The sequence below is a fragment of the Vanessa cardui genome, chromosome W, assembly GCF_905220365.1.
Source record: "Vanessa cardui chromosome W, ilVanCard2.1, whole genome shotgun sequence".
Classification (NCBI taxonomy): Eukaryota; Metazoa; Arthropoda; class Insecta; order Lepidoptera; family Nymphalidae; genus Vanessa; species Vanessa cardui.
This window is the reverse complement of record NC_061153.1, coordinates 12,872,313-12,892,338: the sequence shown is the minus strand read 5'-3', so window position 1 is coordinate 12,892,338 and position 20,026 is coordinate 12,872,313. Positions and strand designations below refer to the sequence as shown.

Here is a 20,026-nt window from a genome sequence, read left to right as displayed (position 1 = left end):
CACTACGTGAACGACTATTCCGTGCACGACGGTGGGTACGCGAGTATCTTTTGCGAGATACACGCGTACGGCGTTGAGAACGGGAACGATTTCGTTTATCCATTATCAATTTATAAATCAAAAAAATATGTAAGAAAATATACACAAAAAAAAGAGGGTATATTATATAACAAAAATATAAGATAACAAAAACTTCTGATATTAGAAATCAGTTTAAATTTTAAAAAAAAATACAATTTTTTGAAAAAAATTTGAAAATCCGTGGGTAGACGCGATAGAGTACACACATTAAAAATAGTCTCGTTTTTAAATAATATTTAATATTTCATTTACTAGTTTAATAATAAATAAAATGTACCTGTGAGTTCAAATATCCACCGGCTTCAAGTATAAATAATTGTTTTAACACAATTCTAAATAAATAACTTTATGAAATATTTGCCACATCACTACCACTAATTTTTGAAACAAGTATAATGGATCAGCTCCAGAAATCGATCGAGCAGCTAGCTACCATGTTCACAGCTCAAATGAATGAGTTCCAGAGGGAAGTTCGGGCATCTATTCCTGCAGCTAGTCCGTCATCTAATATAAATGCGCAATTTAGTGCATTCAGAACTTTTGTGATGACGGCACTGGAGAACTTGCAGGTGCAGCTTCAGATTCTCTCCAGGCAGCAAGAGGACATGGAAGTTCGATCCAGAAGAAACATCTTGCTTTTTCACGGTGTGCCCCAGGTCAACAATGAAGACCCAGCTGAGATTGTGTGCAAGATATTGAATGAGCGGCTATCCTTGGCAGAAGTCACAGTCAGCAATATTAAGAGGTGCCATCGCTTGGGTCGTTCAAATAATAGTGACAAGCATCGTGCCATCTGCGTTAAATTCTTTGATCAGGGGCTCCGCAACAAGATATGGTACGGCAAATCCAAATTAAAGGGCAGCGGTATCACATTATCCGAATTTCTGACGAAGGGCCGGCACGAAGCATTTGTTGCGGCACGTAAACGGTTCGGGGTATCACGCAGCTGGACGAAAGACGGCTGTGTTGTTGTGGTCGGTCCTGACTGTAAGCACCATCGTGTCGTCACAGTGGCTGAAGTGAACGCTATTCCGGAGGTGGTTGGCAGCGTCAACAGTGCAGGTGACGCCGTGTCAGCCGAACCGGCATCCTTCACAATTATAATGTTATTTTTTTACTTAGCTAAGGATTTAATATTATCATATGTTGAACTTTGTTTATTATACTTTAGTTTTACCTCTTTTGTTTATCAATTATTCTTAAGATATGTTCTAACTAAACTAATAAGGTACAAAAACACCATTTGATTCATTTTTAATTGTTATTCTTGATTTTTTTTTCTTTTTTTTTTTACTTTTACAACTTTTATTTTGTAAACAATTATTTTTGAACTACGTTTTGTTATACTTTTGGTCTCTTTCATGCCGCCGGTGGATATCGGGCACAGTAACAGTAAATTAAGTAAACTAGTTTTACGTTTAAGTTTATTTTTAAATTATTATTATTAGTTTTTTATTTTTTTTATATATACATATAAAAAAATTATATGTATATATAAAAAAAATATTTTAATTATTCTAACTTTTATTTTTTTTTATTTTATTGTTATATATTTATAATTACAATGTCTTCAAATTGTAGTATTCTTACTGACACTTTTCTTTCGGTATCTTCGGGTGATGAGTCATTGAGTGACTTAAGTCTTCAAAGTGCTATTTCTTCCCTTCCTCTTAACGCCAATCTTAATTCTCTCTTTTCTGAATGTGTGAAAAATCTTAACGTAGTACACATCAATGCTCAAAGTAATTTAGCCCATTATCCTGACATGCTTGCCTCTTTTGAGTCCCGTGATATTCATGCGATTTTAGTATCGGAATCATGGCTTAAGCCCTGTTTACCGTCTACTTCGTATTCTTTGCCAGGGTTCCATCTCATTCGTAATGATCGAAGCAACAGGACTGGTGGTGGTGTGGCGATCTATCTTAGATCCTACATTCCTTTTAAAATTGTAAGTTCGTCATGTCAGCCACCTCCTGTTGATTCGGCTGAACACTTACTAGTAGAAGTTTCTCTAAGCCAGACAAAAATTTTACTTGGCGTTTTTTACAGTCCCTCTCTATTAACGAATTTCTTTTCCTCTTTCGAAGCCCTTGTAGAAACATTTGTCCCAAATTATGGTCACACCATATTAATGGGCGACTTCAACACATGTCTACTGAAGGATGACAGCAGAGCTCATAAGCTTGTATCTGTTTGCGAAGCGTGTAACATGCATATTCTTCCCCTTTTAGCGACCCACAGATATCCAAATTCTACTCCTTCTCTTCTTGACCTTATAATTGTGTCTTCTCCTGATTTCGTTTCCAAGCACGGTCAGTGTTCTGCCGATGCCTTTTCCTATCATGATTTAATTTTTCTTTCGTATAAACTGCGCCCTCCAAAAGTTAAGCCTAAGATACTTCTGCGGCGTAATTTTGCTGGAATGGATGTTGAACAACTACGTGCTGATGCGCGTAATATTGATTGGTCAGCAGTGGAGTCGGCGTCTTGTATTGAGCAAGGGGTTGATGTCTTTAGCTCGTTGCTCAATCAACTGTACGACGTTCATGCGCCAATTCACCAAGTAAAGCTGAAACATCTTCCTGCACCCTGGCTAACTGAAGACATAAAAACTAGCATTCACAGGAAAAATGTTGCTAAAAGTAAATTTAAATTAAATTATTCTGACGAAAATCGTAGTAAGTATATTAAAGCTAGGAATCGCTGCAGTACATTATGTAGGGATGCGCAACGTCGCCACATTCATGCCTCAGTCGAGATTAGCGATTCTCACAGAGTTTGGAAATTTCTTGAGACTGTTGGAGTTGGTAAATCTTCTCATAATCCATCTGTTCTTAATATTGATACAGAACTCCTAAATCAATATTTTTCTAATCCTTCGAACTCATTTGATAGTTCAGCTAAATCACGTACTCTTAACTCACTTTCTATGACTTCAACTCCTTCTCATCCTCCTTTTGTGTTAAGTCAGTTCACTGTGTGTGATGTTAAGAAAAGCGTGCTGTCCGTCTCATCTAATGCCATTGGTACCGATAATGTTAGCCGTACTATGATCATTCCTCTCCTTGATATTATCGCTCCCGTGATCACATATATTCTAAATGAATGTGTCTCATGCTGTGTATTTCCTGAAGCATGGAAGAGCGCTTATATTTTACCACTGCCGAAGAAAGCTAATCCTGTTACCTTTTCCGATTTTCGTCCTATCTCTATATTACCCTTCCTGTCAAAAGTTCTTGAAAAACTAATTCACTTTCAATTAAATCTCTTCCTAAACAAGAACAACTTGCTCAATCCTTTCCAATCTGGTTTTCGCCCAGGACATAGTACGGTTACTGCCCTTATAAAAGTTACCGATGACATTCGATTAGGCATGGACAGTAAACAGCTCACTGTTATGACTTTGTTGGATTTCAGCAATGCTTTAAATAGTGTTGACTTTGATGTCCTACTGAGTCAGCTGCGCTCTCTTAACGTGTCTCCTGCAGTCATTGACTTGTTTCACAGTTATCTTCGTGGTCGTCGGCAACGTATTCGTACTGATGATACTTACACGTCGTGGTGTGATATTTATGCTGGCGTACCACAGGGCGGCGTTTTGTCACCGTTACTTTTCTCTATTTTCATTAATTCTATTACTCACAACCTTTCTTCTCTCTACCACATGTATGCAGACGATGTCCAAATTTACACCCAGTCGACTGTGGAAAATCTTCCGCTTGCAATCACAAGGATGAATAATGACCTCAATATCATTCTTGAATGGAGTAAAACTTTTGGTCTTAATGTCAACCCTAGTAAATCTCAAGCCATAATTATTGGCAGCCGGAAACAATTATCCAAAGTCGACTGGTCCTCCTTGCCTCTGATAATGTTTGACAATACTGTCATTCCTTATTGCGATTCTGTCAAAAACCTTGGAGTTTTCGTTGATAATTCTCTTAGCTGGACTCGCCATGTGAATGAAATCAGCAGGAAGGTGTTCGTCGCGCTGAGTTCTTTGCGTCGTCTTCGAAATTTTCTTCCCATTCCTACCAAAATTATGCTTGCACAAACTCTACTCTTTCCTATTTTGGATTATGCTGATACAAGCTTTGTGGACTTATCCGAAGACCAGTTAAATAAACTTGAGAGACTTCAAAATACCTTTATTCGGTTTATATTTGGATTACGAAAATTCGACCACGTATCGCAATTTCGTTCCCGTCTCAATTGGCTACCCATCAGACTTCGCCGGAATATGCATGTCCTGTCTATACTTTACTGTGTGTTGTTTCACCCTGTTACTCCCCCTTACCTGAAGGAAAAATTTATATTTCTAGGAAAACCCGGAGAACAGCCTCGTTCTACGAAGAGACTGATTTTAAGGGTGCCCGAACATAAGTCTATTTTTTATAAAAAATCATTTACAATTCTAAAAGGCTATTACGCTCTGGAACAACCTTAAAAATCACTTTCTGTCTCAAGTTCCTTTACGATAATGATTTCTTTTTTCTGTTTTTTATTTTGTTAATTTATTTATTTTTTCGTTATGTTTGAAGACATCGTTTATATTCTTACTCATTGTATTTAGATTTATATATATATATATATATATATATATATATATATTTATTTTATATGTATTGACAATATAATTTATTAATGGATATATAATTTGTGTATTCTATATTTATATTTATTTCATAGTTTTATTAATACATTCATATTATTTTATTTATTAGTAGAGCACCACCCACCTTATATTCTATGACCTTTCCTACACCGTTGGTTGCCTGGAAGAGATCGCTATGTAGCGATAAGGTCGCCAAAATTGTACGCCTGTTATATCTAGGCCATATCTTTGTCATTTGTATTTTTTTATTTCACTGTGTGGTGTACAATAAAGAATAAACTAAACTAAATTTATTACCTAAAACTAAAATTTACAATTACAACATAAATACATAATTATTTGAAAATAAATGAAACAAATTCTTTAAAAATTAAGACAAATAACAATCGAAAAAAGATATGACAAAACGTAAATTACGACACACGTCTATATCGCCCGACAGATGCAAACCAAATAGCAGGAGGCGCTGGTATTCAGCTGCTTATATAACAGTCGTCACCGTAATTCCACTCTTGACTTAAGGAATCTCCAACAGTATATTATAAGTCATTATTTTCTTTTATCTTGACTATTATTTTATTTTTATTTTTTTGCGCTATCCTGTTTCTGCTTTTGCAAATCCAGACCAAAGGTTGGCTGTTAGAGATTGCTTTATTTATTTATTTATACTTCATTGTACACCACATGTTACACATTATAATATGTTACAATATTATATATAATATTGTAGAGTACAACGGGCGGTCTTATGGCTAAGTAGCCATTTCTTCCAGACAACCCAATAAGGAGAGAGGTTGTATAATAGTTGGGTAGGTGGTGCAAAGTCGGTAATATACATATATTGCATACAAATATCTACATGTAAATTCTCATACAATGTACATATAATATATATATACATACATATACCCATACATACATATATGTACATACACAAGCATACATATATATACATACACATACATACACATACACACACATATACATATATAAACATATACATATCAATATTATAGACTTATTATTATAACTAAACTAATAAATAAGCACTAATATAAATCGTCTCTATGCAGATAAAACTTCTTTAGGGAATTTTTGAAAATTAATAGTGTTTTGGATTTTTTTATATTTAATGGTAAATTATTCCACAACTTAATTGCCTGAACGGTAAAAGAGTCACTGTAGAATTTTGTTTTATGTACCGGTATTTTGAGTGTAAGACTCCGGGAAGATCTCAAAAGAGAAGAATCGCCTAGAAATTCAAACTTCTCCTTTAAATAAGAAGGAGCCCTTAAATTAAATAACCCACAGTACAGAAAAGACAAAATATGCAAGTTCCGGCGAAAACGAATAGGGAGCCACTTGAGCTTCGAACGAAATACAGAAATGTGGTCATATTTACGAAGGAAGAATATGAACCGGATGGCGAGATTTTGAAGTCGCTCAAGCTTATTGAGTTGGTCTTCGGTCAGATTAGTATAGCTTGCATCGGCATAATCAAGAATAGGTAAAAGGAGAGAATTTGCTAACATAATTTTGGTAGGAATTGGTAGAAGGGATCGAAGCCGTCGTAGCGAGTTCAGTGAAGCGTAGGTTCTTCTGCTCAGTTCTTTCAAGTGATCTGACCAAGATAATGTTTGGTCTAAATACACCCCTAGATTTTTCACAACGGAACAGTAAGGTAAACAGGTACCATTGTACTCAACAGACGGTATATCAGCGTAATCAACCTTAGAAACCATGCCCGGACTACCAATAATGATGACATGTGATTTCCCGGGGTTTATAGCAAGTCCGTACAGTTTACTCCATTGGTGAATTTTCTGTAAGTCGTAATTTATGCCCTCAATCGCAATGTGAAGATTTTCAAGGGTAGTGTGGCGATACATTTGAATATCATCTGCATACATATGGTAGGAGGAAGAAATATATTGGGAAATGGAATTAATGAAAATAGCAAAGAGCAAGGAAGATAAGACGCCACCTTGAGGTACCCCTGCCTGGACATTACACCATGAGGAAAACGTCTCATTAAGGCGTATACGTTGTCGACGGCCTTTGAGGTAACTCAGAAACCACTCAATCACTGATGGAGATATGTTAAAGGACCTTAACAAACTCAGTAAAACATCGTGATCAACGCAGTTGAATGCGTTGCTAAAATCTAAAAGTGTTAAAATAGTGAGTTGTTTGTTGTCCATGGCTAACCGAATATCGTCAGTAACTTTAATGAGAGCAGAGACCGTACTATGACCTGCACGGAAGCCGGATTGTAAAGGATTAAGAAGTGAGTGTTGATTAAGGAAGAGGTTTAATTGGGGGAATACTAGCTTTTCAAGGACTTTAGATAGGAATGGTAGGATGGAAATCGGTCGGAAATCACAATAGTTAGTTGCATTCGACTTCTTCGGGATTGGGATAATAAGGGCATTTTTCCATGTGTCCGGGAATTTATTACAGGTGATGGAGTAATTAAGAATATGGACTAAGACATGGATAATAATATCTAGGATGGGTATGATCATGTTACGGCTTATGCAGTCAGTACCAACGGCATTCGAGGACACAGACAGTATGTTCCTTTTAATATCACATTCAGTGAAAGAGGAGAAGGTAAACGGAGGGAAGTTAGAAGTTGGTAATGATGAAAGAAAATTCAGCGTAGAATCTTTATCAAAATTTGCTGTTGTAGAAGAGGAAGAGAAATGTTTAATCACTCTTGATTCAGTATCTATATTTATCGGGGTATTACGAGATTTACCAACTCCAAGTTTTTCAAGAATTTTTTAGCTTTAGCAATAAGACCGCCTTTGCTCGCTCTTATTTTTCTTATCTTTGTTGTAATTGTTCTCTTTATTTGTATGTCCTTTCATTGTGTGTGCAATAAAGTATTAAATAAATATTATTAAAATAAATACTATAATTTTAGTAGAAATAAAATATGGAAATAAATTTATTTTTGGGTTACACCTGTTAACACGATTATCTAATATTGTTACGTTTAAACTACCTTAATCGCTCAACGAAGCGATAAACACAGCGATCTCGGAGGAAAAAATACAACAATACCTCAGTTACGTACACACACATCAAGAGGACTGATGATGCAGCGATTCCTTCGTCTTGAGAACCAAACTAAGTGTAACATTGCAAATGTGATTTTATAATTTAATTATTCATTCCAATTACTTACATCGAGTAGGCTAGACATGTTAATTAGGAAATAAGTTGTATTGTAATTTCTTTTAATTAAATAAGTTAAATTAGTTTTTGGTTTTTTTTTCGACCTTTCAACTGTAGCTAACGTAACTGGCGCAGTCAGTAGGATACTAGATAGGGACAGTTAGGTCATCACTAGTATCCAGAATCTACGGACCAGCTGCAGAATCGGAAGGCGAATCCAGACTTCGATTCACGAGGAGAAACCAGAAATGAAGTATATGTAAGTACATTTAAACTTTTCTCGTGTTGCTCTTATCCTAGTTGTATTTACAATCCAAAATTTATCACCCTAGAGTTCATAGATATCGGGAATTTGCATCGCAGCAGGCCCGACGTCGTAGTAATGTAATGTACTTACGAGATTTATTAATATTTGCGACCAAATTGTAACGCAATGTTTAAACACCGCGCCTGGTAGCGAATTATATAACTTGTGTCTATTAAACAGGATACTAAATAAAATTACGGGTACTGCCGCCGCTACTATTAATTCTAATGGCATACCAGATAGTTGGCTTGGTATCAGAACTTCACTAATTAATATTTTTTCTGACCAACGGGACGAAACAGCTTTATACAACGACCTCTCGTTAGCCGTACAAGGAAATAAGACTCCTCAGGAAATTTATAGCCATTGCCAAACGCTATTCAGTACGATAATGACTTACGTTAGACTTCACGAGACTTTACCGACTACGATCGACGCCAAACGCGATCTTTACAGAAAATACAAACGAATTGATAACCTCCTCCTTTTTGAAGTCGGTTGAAAAGTTACTATGCAGGCATTTGTTCGCGGCTTAAAAGAACCTTTGGGTTCACGAATTCGGTGTATGCGACCCGAAACCATAGAAGAAGCTCTTGAATATGTTCAGGAGGAATTAAATGTTACATATTTACAACATCGTACAGACGGACTAAAACAGCAGTCGACCCCTAAAATTCAACCCATTCCATTCTCACAATCCCGCCCTCAAAACTTTCAACCACCGATATTTAGATTTAGAGATGATTTATTTCCCATTAAGAACAAAGTTCACTTACATAGGAAACTTAAACTAGTAACATAATAATAAACATATATATAGTTAATGGTGACCTTATTTATACAAACATTCAAACATAATTATAAAGTTTGACAGTATGTTTTTAATTTAGTTTTAAATTTCAAAAAAGATTTTTCGTTAAATATTTCTTTCGGTAGATTATTGTACATTAGCGCTCCTTCAAATTGTATAGTTTTGTTACCATAATGTTTAGTTCTAGACTTAGGTATTTGTAATTTATGTATATTTCGTGTATAGTATTTGTGTGATTTAGTCTTAAAAGTAGTTTGTGTGTGTATAGATCCTGAGAGAATTTTTCTTATAAGTATGCATGTTTTGTATTTGTATAATTGTGCTATAGATAGTGTATTAGTTTTCTTGTAAAGTTCTTTGGTTGGAAAGCGGTAGTCCAGTTGGTGTAGTGTTTTTAATAGTTTGTTTTGTGATATTTGTAAATCTTTTAAATTAGTTTTGTGTGCAGATCCCCATACTTCTATTAAATATTCAAGTGAGGGTTTAGCCAATGAGTTATAAATAATAGTTCGAACTTTATATGGAATACATCGGACACACCTGCGTAAAGCTCCAGTCAGTGATGTTATTTTAGTTTGCAAATAATCTAAATGAGGTTGCCATGATAGTTTGGAATCTAAGAGTAAACCAAGATACTTTTCTGTTTCAGATTTTTTAAGTTTAGTATTATTTATGGTTAGGAATTCATAATTAGGGATCTTTTTATTTTTAGCAGTAAAAAGCATATAGGAGGTTTTCGTAACATTTATACTTAGCAAATTGCATTGGAACCATTCATTTAGTATATTTAAATCTGCTTGTGCGTTAGATATTATCTCATGTATTGAGTCTCCAAAAAAGAACAGACATGTGTCATCTGCGTATAATGACACTTCTCCGTGTAATCCTAAATTACCAATTTCGTTAATGTAGATTAAGAATAATAGAGGGCCTAGAATTGACCCCTGAGGTATACCGCAATTGATATTATATGAACTGCTTTTGAAATTTTCGATTTTTACTATTTGTTGTCTGTTCGTTAAGTATGACTTAAGGACGCTAAAAGCTGATCCAGATACACCTATTTTTTGCAATTTATGAAGCAAGATATTATGTGAGACGGTATCAAACGCCTTTTTCAAGTCAATAAATATACCTAAAGCTATCCTTTTCTGATCTATATTAATTTTTATTTTAGAAATTAGATCAATTGTAGCTGCAAGAGTATTTGATTTAGCACGAAACCCATACTGACCTTTATAAAGAAAATTTATTCCAGTGAGATAATTATATATACGCGTGTACAAAACCTGCTCAAATACTTTTGATAGAACGGGCAAAACCGATATAGGACGATAGTTCCCAGGGTCAGTCCTCGAGCCAGCTTTATAAATAGGGATAACTTTAGCCACCTTTAAGCTATCTGGGAATACACCGTCTCTGAAACATTTATTAATGCAAAGCGTTAAGTTTTCACTTATTACATCATTAACACATTTAATTGTTTTAGGGGTAATACCATCGACACCTGTGCTTGCATTAGTATTTAGGTTTTTAATGATTGTTTTTATTTCATCTTTTGTACATTTTGTAAATTTTGTGAGTGTTTTCGTGTTTTTGTATGCGGATGACATGTATGAAGTACTTGTTTTATGGTATTTGGATGGTATAGAGTTAGCTAAAATGGAGCCTATTGACGAAAAGTAAGAATTAAAAGTTTCACATATTTCCGTACCATCACTAATAATTTTATCGTTTACTATAAGCTTAGGGAGAATATTATCATTTACGGTTTTATAATTGGCAAAAGTATAGATAAGGTCCCACATTCTTTTAGGCTTGTTGTAACATTTAATAAATGAGTTAAAATAAAATTTATCCTTAATGTCTCTAATAGCACTTCCAACTTTGTTTCGTAAATTATTAAATTCCTTTCTTAGTTCCATATTATCTGTATCTTGTTTAACATTTTTCCACGCGATATTACGGTTTTTAATTTCATCCAGTATATGTTTGTTTATCCAGTCGTCTTTTGGTAGATTTTGTATTTTGTATTTAATTACTTTATTATTCTCTATAATCGTTTTTATGTACTCGTTCAGTTTCTCATAGTCGTCTATAATCTGAAGATTTATTTCTGCCATATCTTTATATAAATTGTCATAATTTATTGCTTCATACTTTATTTTCTTTTTGGCTTCTTTTTTATAATTTTTAAATTCACAATATATTTGTTTATGGTCTGATAGCGGTGAATCTATCAGAGCAATATGAAAATCATTATTAGTATTTGTACAGACGTGGTCAAGGATCGATTTAGATGTTTCTGTTTCCCTTGTACAAAATTGACTGTTGATTTTATTGAGTATTATATAACCGGACTCTTGTAGTATATATTTATATTTCTTACTGCATCGATCTTTATTTAAAATATTTATATTAAAGTCTCCAAATACTATTGACCTTTTTCTTTTTTCCAATTGAGTTGAATATATTTCAAAAAAGTTTTCAATTTTAGTTGTCGGGGGTCTATAAACAAGTCCAATATGTAAGCTACATTTTTCTAAATAAATCCATAGGAAGTTATTACCATCAGTATACGTTTCTTCTGTAAGCGTGTAGGATAAATCATTGTGGACATACATGGACATTCCTCCGCCAAGAGAGTCAGTTCTATAATTGTAAATATGCGAATAGTTTGGAATTTTTAAGATATTTGCTTCAGAATCCGATTTTATCCAGGTCTCCGTTAGTAATATTATATGTATAGTATAATTAAAAGATTTAATGATGCATTGTAATTCGTCAATTTTGCCTAGTTTGACTAAACTTCTAACATTCGCATAAAATAATTTTAAAGAAGAGGAGGTCATTGTAACCGAGCAATAATCATGAGTAATCTGGTAAGTGAGTGGTTCATTTTTTGGTGGTGTTAAAGCCACTATTTGGGGTTTTTTGGAATTAATTTTGTAATTTTTGGTATTCCGTTAAAATATTTTATACTTAAGTCGGACTCACCATTTTGTTTACGCTGCTCAAGCTCATTCTTTAACTTTTGTAAATATCTAAATTGAGTCGGTGTTTGATCCCAAAAAATACGAATACTTTTGTTTTCCGTTAATGTACGGTTTCTTAATATACAGTTCGCAGTGTCCTGACTATCAAAACATACTTTTATGTTGCGGTTTTTACCCGAGGTGTATTTACCTAGTCGAAAAATTTTATTTGGTTTTGGGCAGTTTTCATAAACGCTTGTAATAATTTTAACTACTTCCTCCATATCATATTTGTTTCTGTTTTGATATTTTTTATCGTTTAATTCAGGTATACCCGCAAGTACGATATTTTTCTGCCGATTGCAACGATCTTGTATTTCTAGCATAAGGTCTTCGTAGCCAAGCGGTAGCGGATTAGCGGACGATGATATGGCGGAATTATTTGTATATGAAGTTAAATCACTTTCAAGTTTGTTCATTTTTTCCTGAATACTTAAATTTAGTCGTCTCATATTCTCTAATTCATTTTTTATAGTATAGTTTTCAGTAATTAAATTTTCTGTTGCATTTTTAATATCTTGAATTTCTTGTTTTATTTCAGTCATTTGTTGACATATTTTGTTATTGGTTTGATTGTGTGTTGCACTAAAATTTTGGAAAAAACACTGTATTTCACTCCGAAGTTTATTTATTTCTTCTATAAAAAATGTAGTAGAATTGTTTTCTCGTTCCTTCTTTCTTCTCTGTGTTACATTTTCTTGCTCCCAGGTAGTACCACGAATTTCAAGAGCAGAATCGCTTCCGCTCATGGAATTTCCGCCTTGCGCCAGTGGTTGGAAACTCATGCTTAGATAGCGATAAGCAGTTAACTCGTCACGGAATACTTATTCTCAAAGATCGTATGTCTGTTCTATTGCACAGTTCAATATAAACGTTTTGTTGAAATAGTTAAAGTCTATTTTAACTAAGCACTGTTTAAATAAAAAATATAATCTTTAAAGTAATTAGATGCACACGTCTACTCCGTACTACAGTCGGTCACCACTTCCACTATTTAATTGGCCAGCCCCTGTAGGATAACGTCCTATACAACAACCACAGCCTTTTGAATTTAATTTTAATCGAAATCAACCTCCGTATAATATGCATACAAAAACGCAACAGATGTTTAGTGCACCATCGCCTAATTATAATCCACGCAGTAATGTTTTTCGTTTGCCACCTAGGAATAATTCCCAACAAAATTCAATGCCAAAGCCTGTGAGTGGAATCCAGAGTTTTAATCATGACTGGCGTAAATCGGGTAATCCACCACCTACAAATTACCTAAAATCTCGCGATATGAATATGAACGAATGTTTGCCGTATGATAATATGTATTACAATTACCCAGATTACTACTATGAACAGGAATATAATTACTACAATGAACCTGAATACTACAATACTAATTACAGACCCGACTATTACGATAATTCTATTGCTAATTACGATACGAATAATGACCGTTAATTAAATGAAGCCGAACCGCAGTCAGAAGCTATTTGTACCGATCAGGATTTTTATTCAGACCAGAAATCACCCAAACCAAAATAGAATTAAACTTACAGACGCAAAGACAATTACCGTATATTCAAATTAAAAACCCTCCGCTTAAACTTTTAATAGATACCGGTGCAAACCAATCTTTCATTAGCCCTCATGCTGTAAAAAAGTATTTTTCAAATTTTTCATTAAACTACGATCCATTTGAAGTGACTAATGTGTATACGATAAGTAGGAATGAGTATTCTATTACATTACCGTGCTTTGACGAATTTAGGGATTCTCAAGACATTAAATTATTCATTTATAAATTCCATGACTATTTCGAGGGACTGATAGGACTAGACTTGTTAACGAAACGGGAGGCTAAAGTTGACTTAAAAGATGGATACCTAATTACTCGCACTTCTTCAAATCCAATTAGTGTGTATAACTTTCGCAATGTTAATCTATACGAGGACATTATCCCAGCCGAAACTTCAAAATTAATTCGCATTCCTATTAACTTCCCGGATGGAGAAGTTTTTGTTAAAGAGCAATTAATTTGCAATTGTATTATCCATGAATGTCTTACCACAGTAAATTATAGCCGTGGTTATTTAGAGGTAGAGAACCCAACACCAAACGACATTATATTTAATTTAACTATTTGTTTATGGACTCACAAATATTGTTTTTTGTTTTTTTAATTAGTTACTTTAACTACTTAAAAGCAATATTAAGTATAGACACTTTTTCTGTGCATTGGTTTAGGTACAGCTTGTATTATATTTTTCTTGGAATTAAATTCGAAAACTTTTTAAAACTCGTAACATCTAATATAAAATCAATAACAATAAAATTTAATCTATCTGCAATAATTCAAAGTAATGTTGTTATAGTCTGCTTTAAAATTTATGTTGAAACTTGTTCCTGCATATTGCATTCAAAATGCCATCAAGTAATTACACATATACATATATGTATATATAATATTTTTTGGTTCTAAATGATTAATCCACGACACTTAAAAGTTGGTTTTATAAATCCTGGGTCTCTTGGGACTAATCATGAGGAACTCATTGTTACCGTAGAAAGACACAAAGTAGACATATTAGGTCTTAACGAGACGTGGTTAAAAGCAGGCGAAGACGGGCGTGCGCCTAACATTGCAGGTTATAATCTTCGACATATACCAAGGCCACCAGGGGTACGAGCACGCGGTGGCGGAGTAGGATTTTATATAAGGCAGGGTTTAACTGTACGCACTCTTACTCATCCTCCGTCGTCCGTTGAGCAGATGTGGATAGGAATTAAAATCAAAGGCAAGCAAATCGTAATAGGTACAGCCTATAGACCTCCATGGTTAAGTGTGCATACATTCTTCGATGCCCTGTATGAGACTCTGAGTACGTTTACATGGCGCGATCATCTAATAATAATGGGCGATTTTAACATTAATTTTCTTAACAATAATCACGTTAATTACAATATGATCACTGATTTTTTATCTTTTTTTAACTTAACCCAACATGTTACTGAACCGACGCATTTTACAAACCATAGCGAGACCCTAATTGACTTAATTTGCTCAGATACAAGTATATGCCGGGTATGGGTTGATCATATTAGTACATTAAGTAGCCACTCTTTCATTTCTTGCGAGCTTAGTATCGACAAAGATATATTTCACTCTAAAAGCATATGTATTAGAAACATTAAAGCTATTGACTGGAATGAGTTGGATAGGAATCTAGCGTTAATTAATTGGGAGTGCATTGCTGAACTTGAAAATGTTAATGATATGGTGGAGGAATTTAACAAGATAGTGCTTCGTGTTTATAATACTTTAGCACCTCTTAAATGTATTAGCATCAAAAATCGGTAATACCCGTGGATCACCGCTACCATCAAGTTTATGATGAAACTTAGGGACAGTGCGCACACACGTGCAACTAAAAATAAAAGCGATGTTCATCTCAGTTACTATAAACAATTAAAGAATTTAGTGAATCAGGCAATAAAAAATGAAAAAAAGGCATACTTTGATATGTATGTGAATAAAAATATCAAAAATTCTCGGCTCTTATGGACGCATATAAAATATAATGTAAATATCAATAGGAAATGTGACATGCAGCTACCAGAACAATTACGTGATCCTAATAAACTAAATACCTTTTTTCTAACGGTTCCTGGCAAAAACATTGTTCTCCAATCGGATATTGATTTCTTTCTAACGCATAAATTTGGACATTCAATATTTAATATAAATGTTGTTACAGAGACTGACATATTCAGACATATCAAGTCATTGCATACTAACGCCATCGGATCTGATGGCATCTCACTTGATATGTTATTACCTACGCTTCCTTATTCAATTTAATTAATTACAAAAATCATAAATAAATCAATAACGACTAGTATTTATCCTAATCATAAACATATGGACATATGGCATAAGTCCATAATTAAGCCCATACCAAAGAAAAGTAACCCTACAGAACTAAAGGATTTACGCCCTATTAGCATCCTGCCTTGTTTGTCTAAAGTTCTTGAGAAAGTAGTTTGCAATCAATTAAGGGACTATCTCGAACTGAACAATATTTTGCCTTCAGAACAATCTGGGTTTAGAAAGAAAAGGAGTACTACAACCGCATTTGCTTATGTAGTGGACGATATCCTATCTGCTCAGGACAGGGGGGAGGCGACTATCCTTGTGCTTCTCGATTACTCGCGAGCTTTTGATACCATAAACACCACTCTATTACTTTCAAAATTAGCATACTATGGTTTTAGCTCAGAAGCTGTAGAGTGGTTCAAAAGTTATATGTCCGATCGCACTCAATATGTAGAAATAGGACGTGAGGATGGTAATGCTGATAAATCTGTCTGTAGCCAGGTAAACAGGGGCGTACCGCAGGGATCCATCTTGGGCCCTATTCTTTTTATAATCTACATATCAGACATAGTAAACAAAATAGAGAATTGTAAATTTCAGATGTACGCGGACGATATACAATTGTATATATCATTTAAACCAAGTGAGATAAGTTTAGTTTTGCACAAGCTTGGGCAGGACTTAGACCGTATCTCCAAATGGTCGGAGTCAAACACTTTGACTATAAATGCGGCCAAGACAAAATACATGATTTTTGGCACAGATCGTCAAATACAATTAGTTAACATTTATAACCCTAAAGTAGAGATAAGAGGTGAACATATTGAAAGGGTAACCGAGGCACGTAATCTAGGTGTACTAATGGACGAAAGGCTTCGCTTTGAAAATCATATAAATAATATATCTAAAACTTGTTTTTATAGATTAAAGATCCTTTATCGTATAAGAGACTCAATTTCAACGAATGTCCGTATCAAACTATGCGAGGCCTTAATTTTGTCTAAGTTTAACTACGCTGACGCAGTTATAGGGCCCCGCTTACTTGCACGCACTAAAAAGGTAATACAGCGAGTGCAGAATGCATGCGCACGGTACTGTTTCAATATTCCACCTCGTACTCATGTTACGCCTTTTCTAAATAGTGCCAATATTTTAAAAATGAATTATCGTAGACAACTACACTTTGCATCGTTACTTTTTGGTGTTATTAAATATCAGATTCCTCCTTACCTATACCACAAACTACAATGGTTAAAAAGGAACAGTAATGAACATGTCACGCGAGCGTCACTGTTTATGCTAAAAATGCCCCAGCACAGAACTGCAGCGTTCCGAGGCAGCTTCAGGTATAACGCCACCAAGTGCAGTGAATGATCTTCCACCTCCTTTGCGGGACCTGAAAACAATTTCAACATTTAAAAGTAAATATAAACAATACTTGCTAGATAAACAAAAAACTGAATGAGGATACTAGATACTCATTTATTATTTTTATTTTTTATTTATTTTTTTTTTTTTTTTTTTAAATAATTGTTCTATTATGAGTATGTATATATATATGTATATATGTTATGTTATAGTATGTACTCGTGTGTAGGTATTCAGTATTTAAAAATTGATATAAATTATGAAAATAAATTTTAACAGAATGTAATTATTATAATACACTAAGTATAACTAATTATAACGGATGAATCGCGTATATTAATTATTTTTAAAACATCCCGACGTTTCGAGCACTTTGCAGTGGTCGTGGTCACGGGTAGACTGTTAGTAGTTAGTAGTAGATAATTAATATACGCGATTCATCCGTTATAATTAGTTTTATTTAAATGTGTAATAATCGCGAAAATTTAAGACAACATTATACACTAAGTATGTTTAGTTTACTTTAGGACTACGATTAATAATAAGAGTAGGTACCTGTCTGTTTGCGGCCCGATAGCACTTGGAATGAGTCATGCCAGCGCTCGGTGACCGTAAAACAAAAAAAAACATTAATAACTATCAATACATATGCAAAATGAGAAAAGACCGGTCACATTTAATTAATAAAGTAAAATCATCAAATAATAAATTGCAGAATAATAAAATAATATATGAAAATGACATTGAACAACTGCAATTAGAAATTTCTAGCCTACAAAGATCTTTAGATTTTGTTAATAAAAAATATGAATTGGCTCAAAAACAGATAGAGGAACACACACAGCCAACAATCTTCTTGAGCTATGCACCTCTAACTTAGAAAAATTTGAATCCTTATCGAATAAATGTAACTGTATGCATACTCAGGAAAATGAGTTGGTTCCTCCTAATAGTAATAATACCAAAGCATCACCTATCAAATTGAGTCAATGTGCACCAGGGATCCATAACCATAATAAACTGGGGTTAGAATTAAATAAAGATGTTATTGTAGTATCGGATAAGTTAGGACAGGGCTTTGGCTCAATAATTAAAAGTGAAATAAAAAATGTATTTAACACATGCTCACCCGGGGCAACCTATCAATACCAAATAAATAAAATAAATTCTATGCATCTGGGTTCTAATAATGTAGTAGTATTAATGCATGGTGACAGTTTGTCTCTAAACAAAAAGAGTTTAATTAAGGATATTAAATTATTAATTGAAATCCAAAATCAAAAGAAATGCAAATTTATAATTAGTTTATTTCCATATTCACATACCTTGACAGATGCACAGAATTTACATATTTATGACTTAAACCTATGTCTATATAATTTGACTCGACATTGCAGTAATGATTTAATGTTATTTGACATTAATAAATTCATTCATAGATTTAAGTGGACAGAGGATACTATGTACCTACCAATGAAATCGAAAAGACAAATTGGTAACCTAATTGCCTACAATATCAAAAAATATTTTACAAGTAATGTTACCAAGGATCATATGTATAATAAAAATAATAATTTAATTTATATTAACACCGACAAAATTAAAAATACTCAAATTAATAGTTTAAACTAAATAAAACGACAACATCTGCGCCCTCTTACTTAAATATTATACATCAAAATATACAGGGCATAGGTGGCAAAGATCATGAAATAGAATTATTTTCGGAGTGTTATAAAATACATGTATTTTGTTTCACAGAACATTGGGTTAAATAATTTGACATATTTAATATTTCAAACTTTAAACTGTCAAGTGCGTTCGTAAGAGGGAGTGCTATTCGTGGTGGCTCATTAATATTAGTACGGAATGATATCGTTTGTAAATCTCGAAAAGATATTGTGGCCCTCTCTATCGAACGTACTATCGAACTATCCTGCGTGGAATTTCCACAGTACATTATAGTCTGCGTGTACCGGCCCCCATCGGGAGATTATTATTTGTTTGAAACCACTATGGAGGACATTCTTAAAAAGCTATGTAAAACTAATAAATATATAATTGTATGTGGGGACTTTAACGTCGACTTACTTAAAGAAACTACGTTAAGTGTTCGGTTGGTCGCCTTGTTTATGTCATTTAATTTAACTCATAGAGTTAATGAACCGACGCGAATAACCGACGGCACTTCTACGTGTATTGATAATGTGTTCTGTGACTGTGAAATATATGAAGTATCAATTATAAATAATTTAACTTCTGATCATTGTGGTCAGAAGTTTTCATTAAAACACAAAGAAATAAATCATTTAAAAAAAATAACATACAGGCCAATAACGGCTAACAAATTACATTGTTTTAAAGATATTGTGGCGTATAAATTGTCTAATCTAGATCTTACGACACAGGATCCAAATGAGCTTTATAATTCATTTTTTGAAGTAATACTAAAAGAATTTAACAATATATTTAAAATGAAATCATGTTATAGTAACACAAAATTAAAGTTTAGTGACTGGGCTACTGTTGGTATTTATAAAAGTAGAAATAAATTATACGACTTATATGATATGAGGCGGTGGAATCGAAGCGTAGCCTTTTTAGAATACGTCATTAAATATTCCAAAATTTTTAAAACAGTATGCATTTCTGCTAAGTCCTTATATTTAAAGAAAAAAATCCTGAATTCTGATAATAGAATTAAAGCCACATGGGATGTTATTAGTAGTGTTAGTGGAAAACCCAAAAAGGAAATGAT

General features: G+C 33.7%; 1 protein-coding gene across 1 annotated transcript; it reads left to right on the top strand.

Moving 5' to 3' along the window:
* Positions 1–473: 473 nt before the first annotated feature.
* On the top strand, positions 474–14,731 carry LOC124542639. Its single transcript, XM_047120567.1, has 3 exons — positions 474–1,186; positions 7,207–7,441; positions 14,642–14,731. The coding sequence occupies exons 1-3, from the start codon at positions 477–479 to the stop codon at positions 14,729–14,731; spliced, it is 1,035 nt and encodes a 344-aa protein (XP_046976523.1). The 5' UTR covers positions 474–476.
* The last annotated feature ends 5,295 nt before the right edge of the window (positions 14,732–20,026 follow it).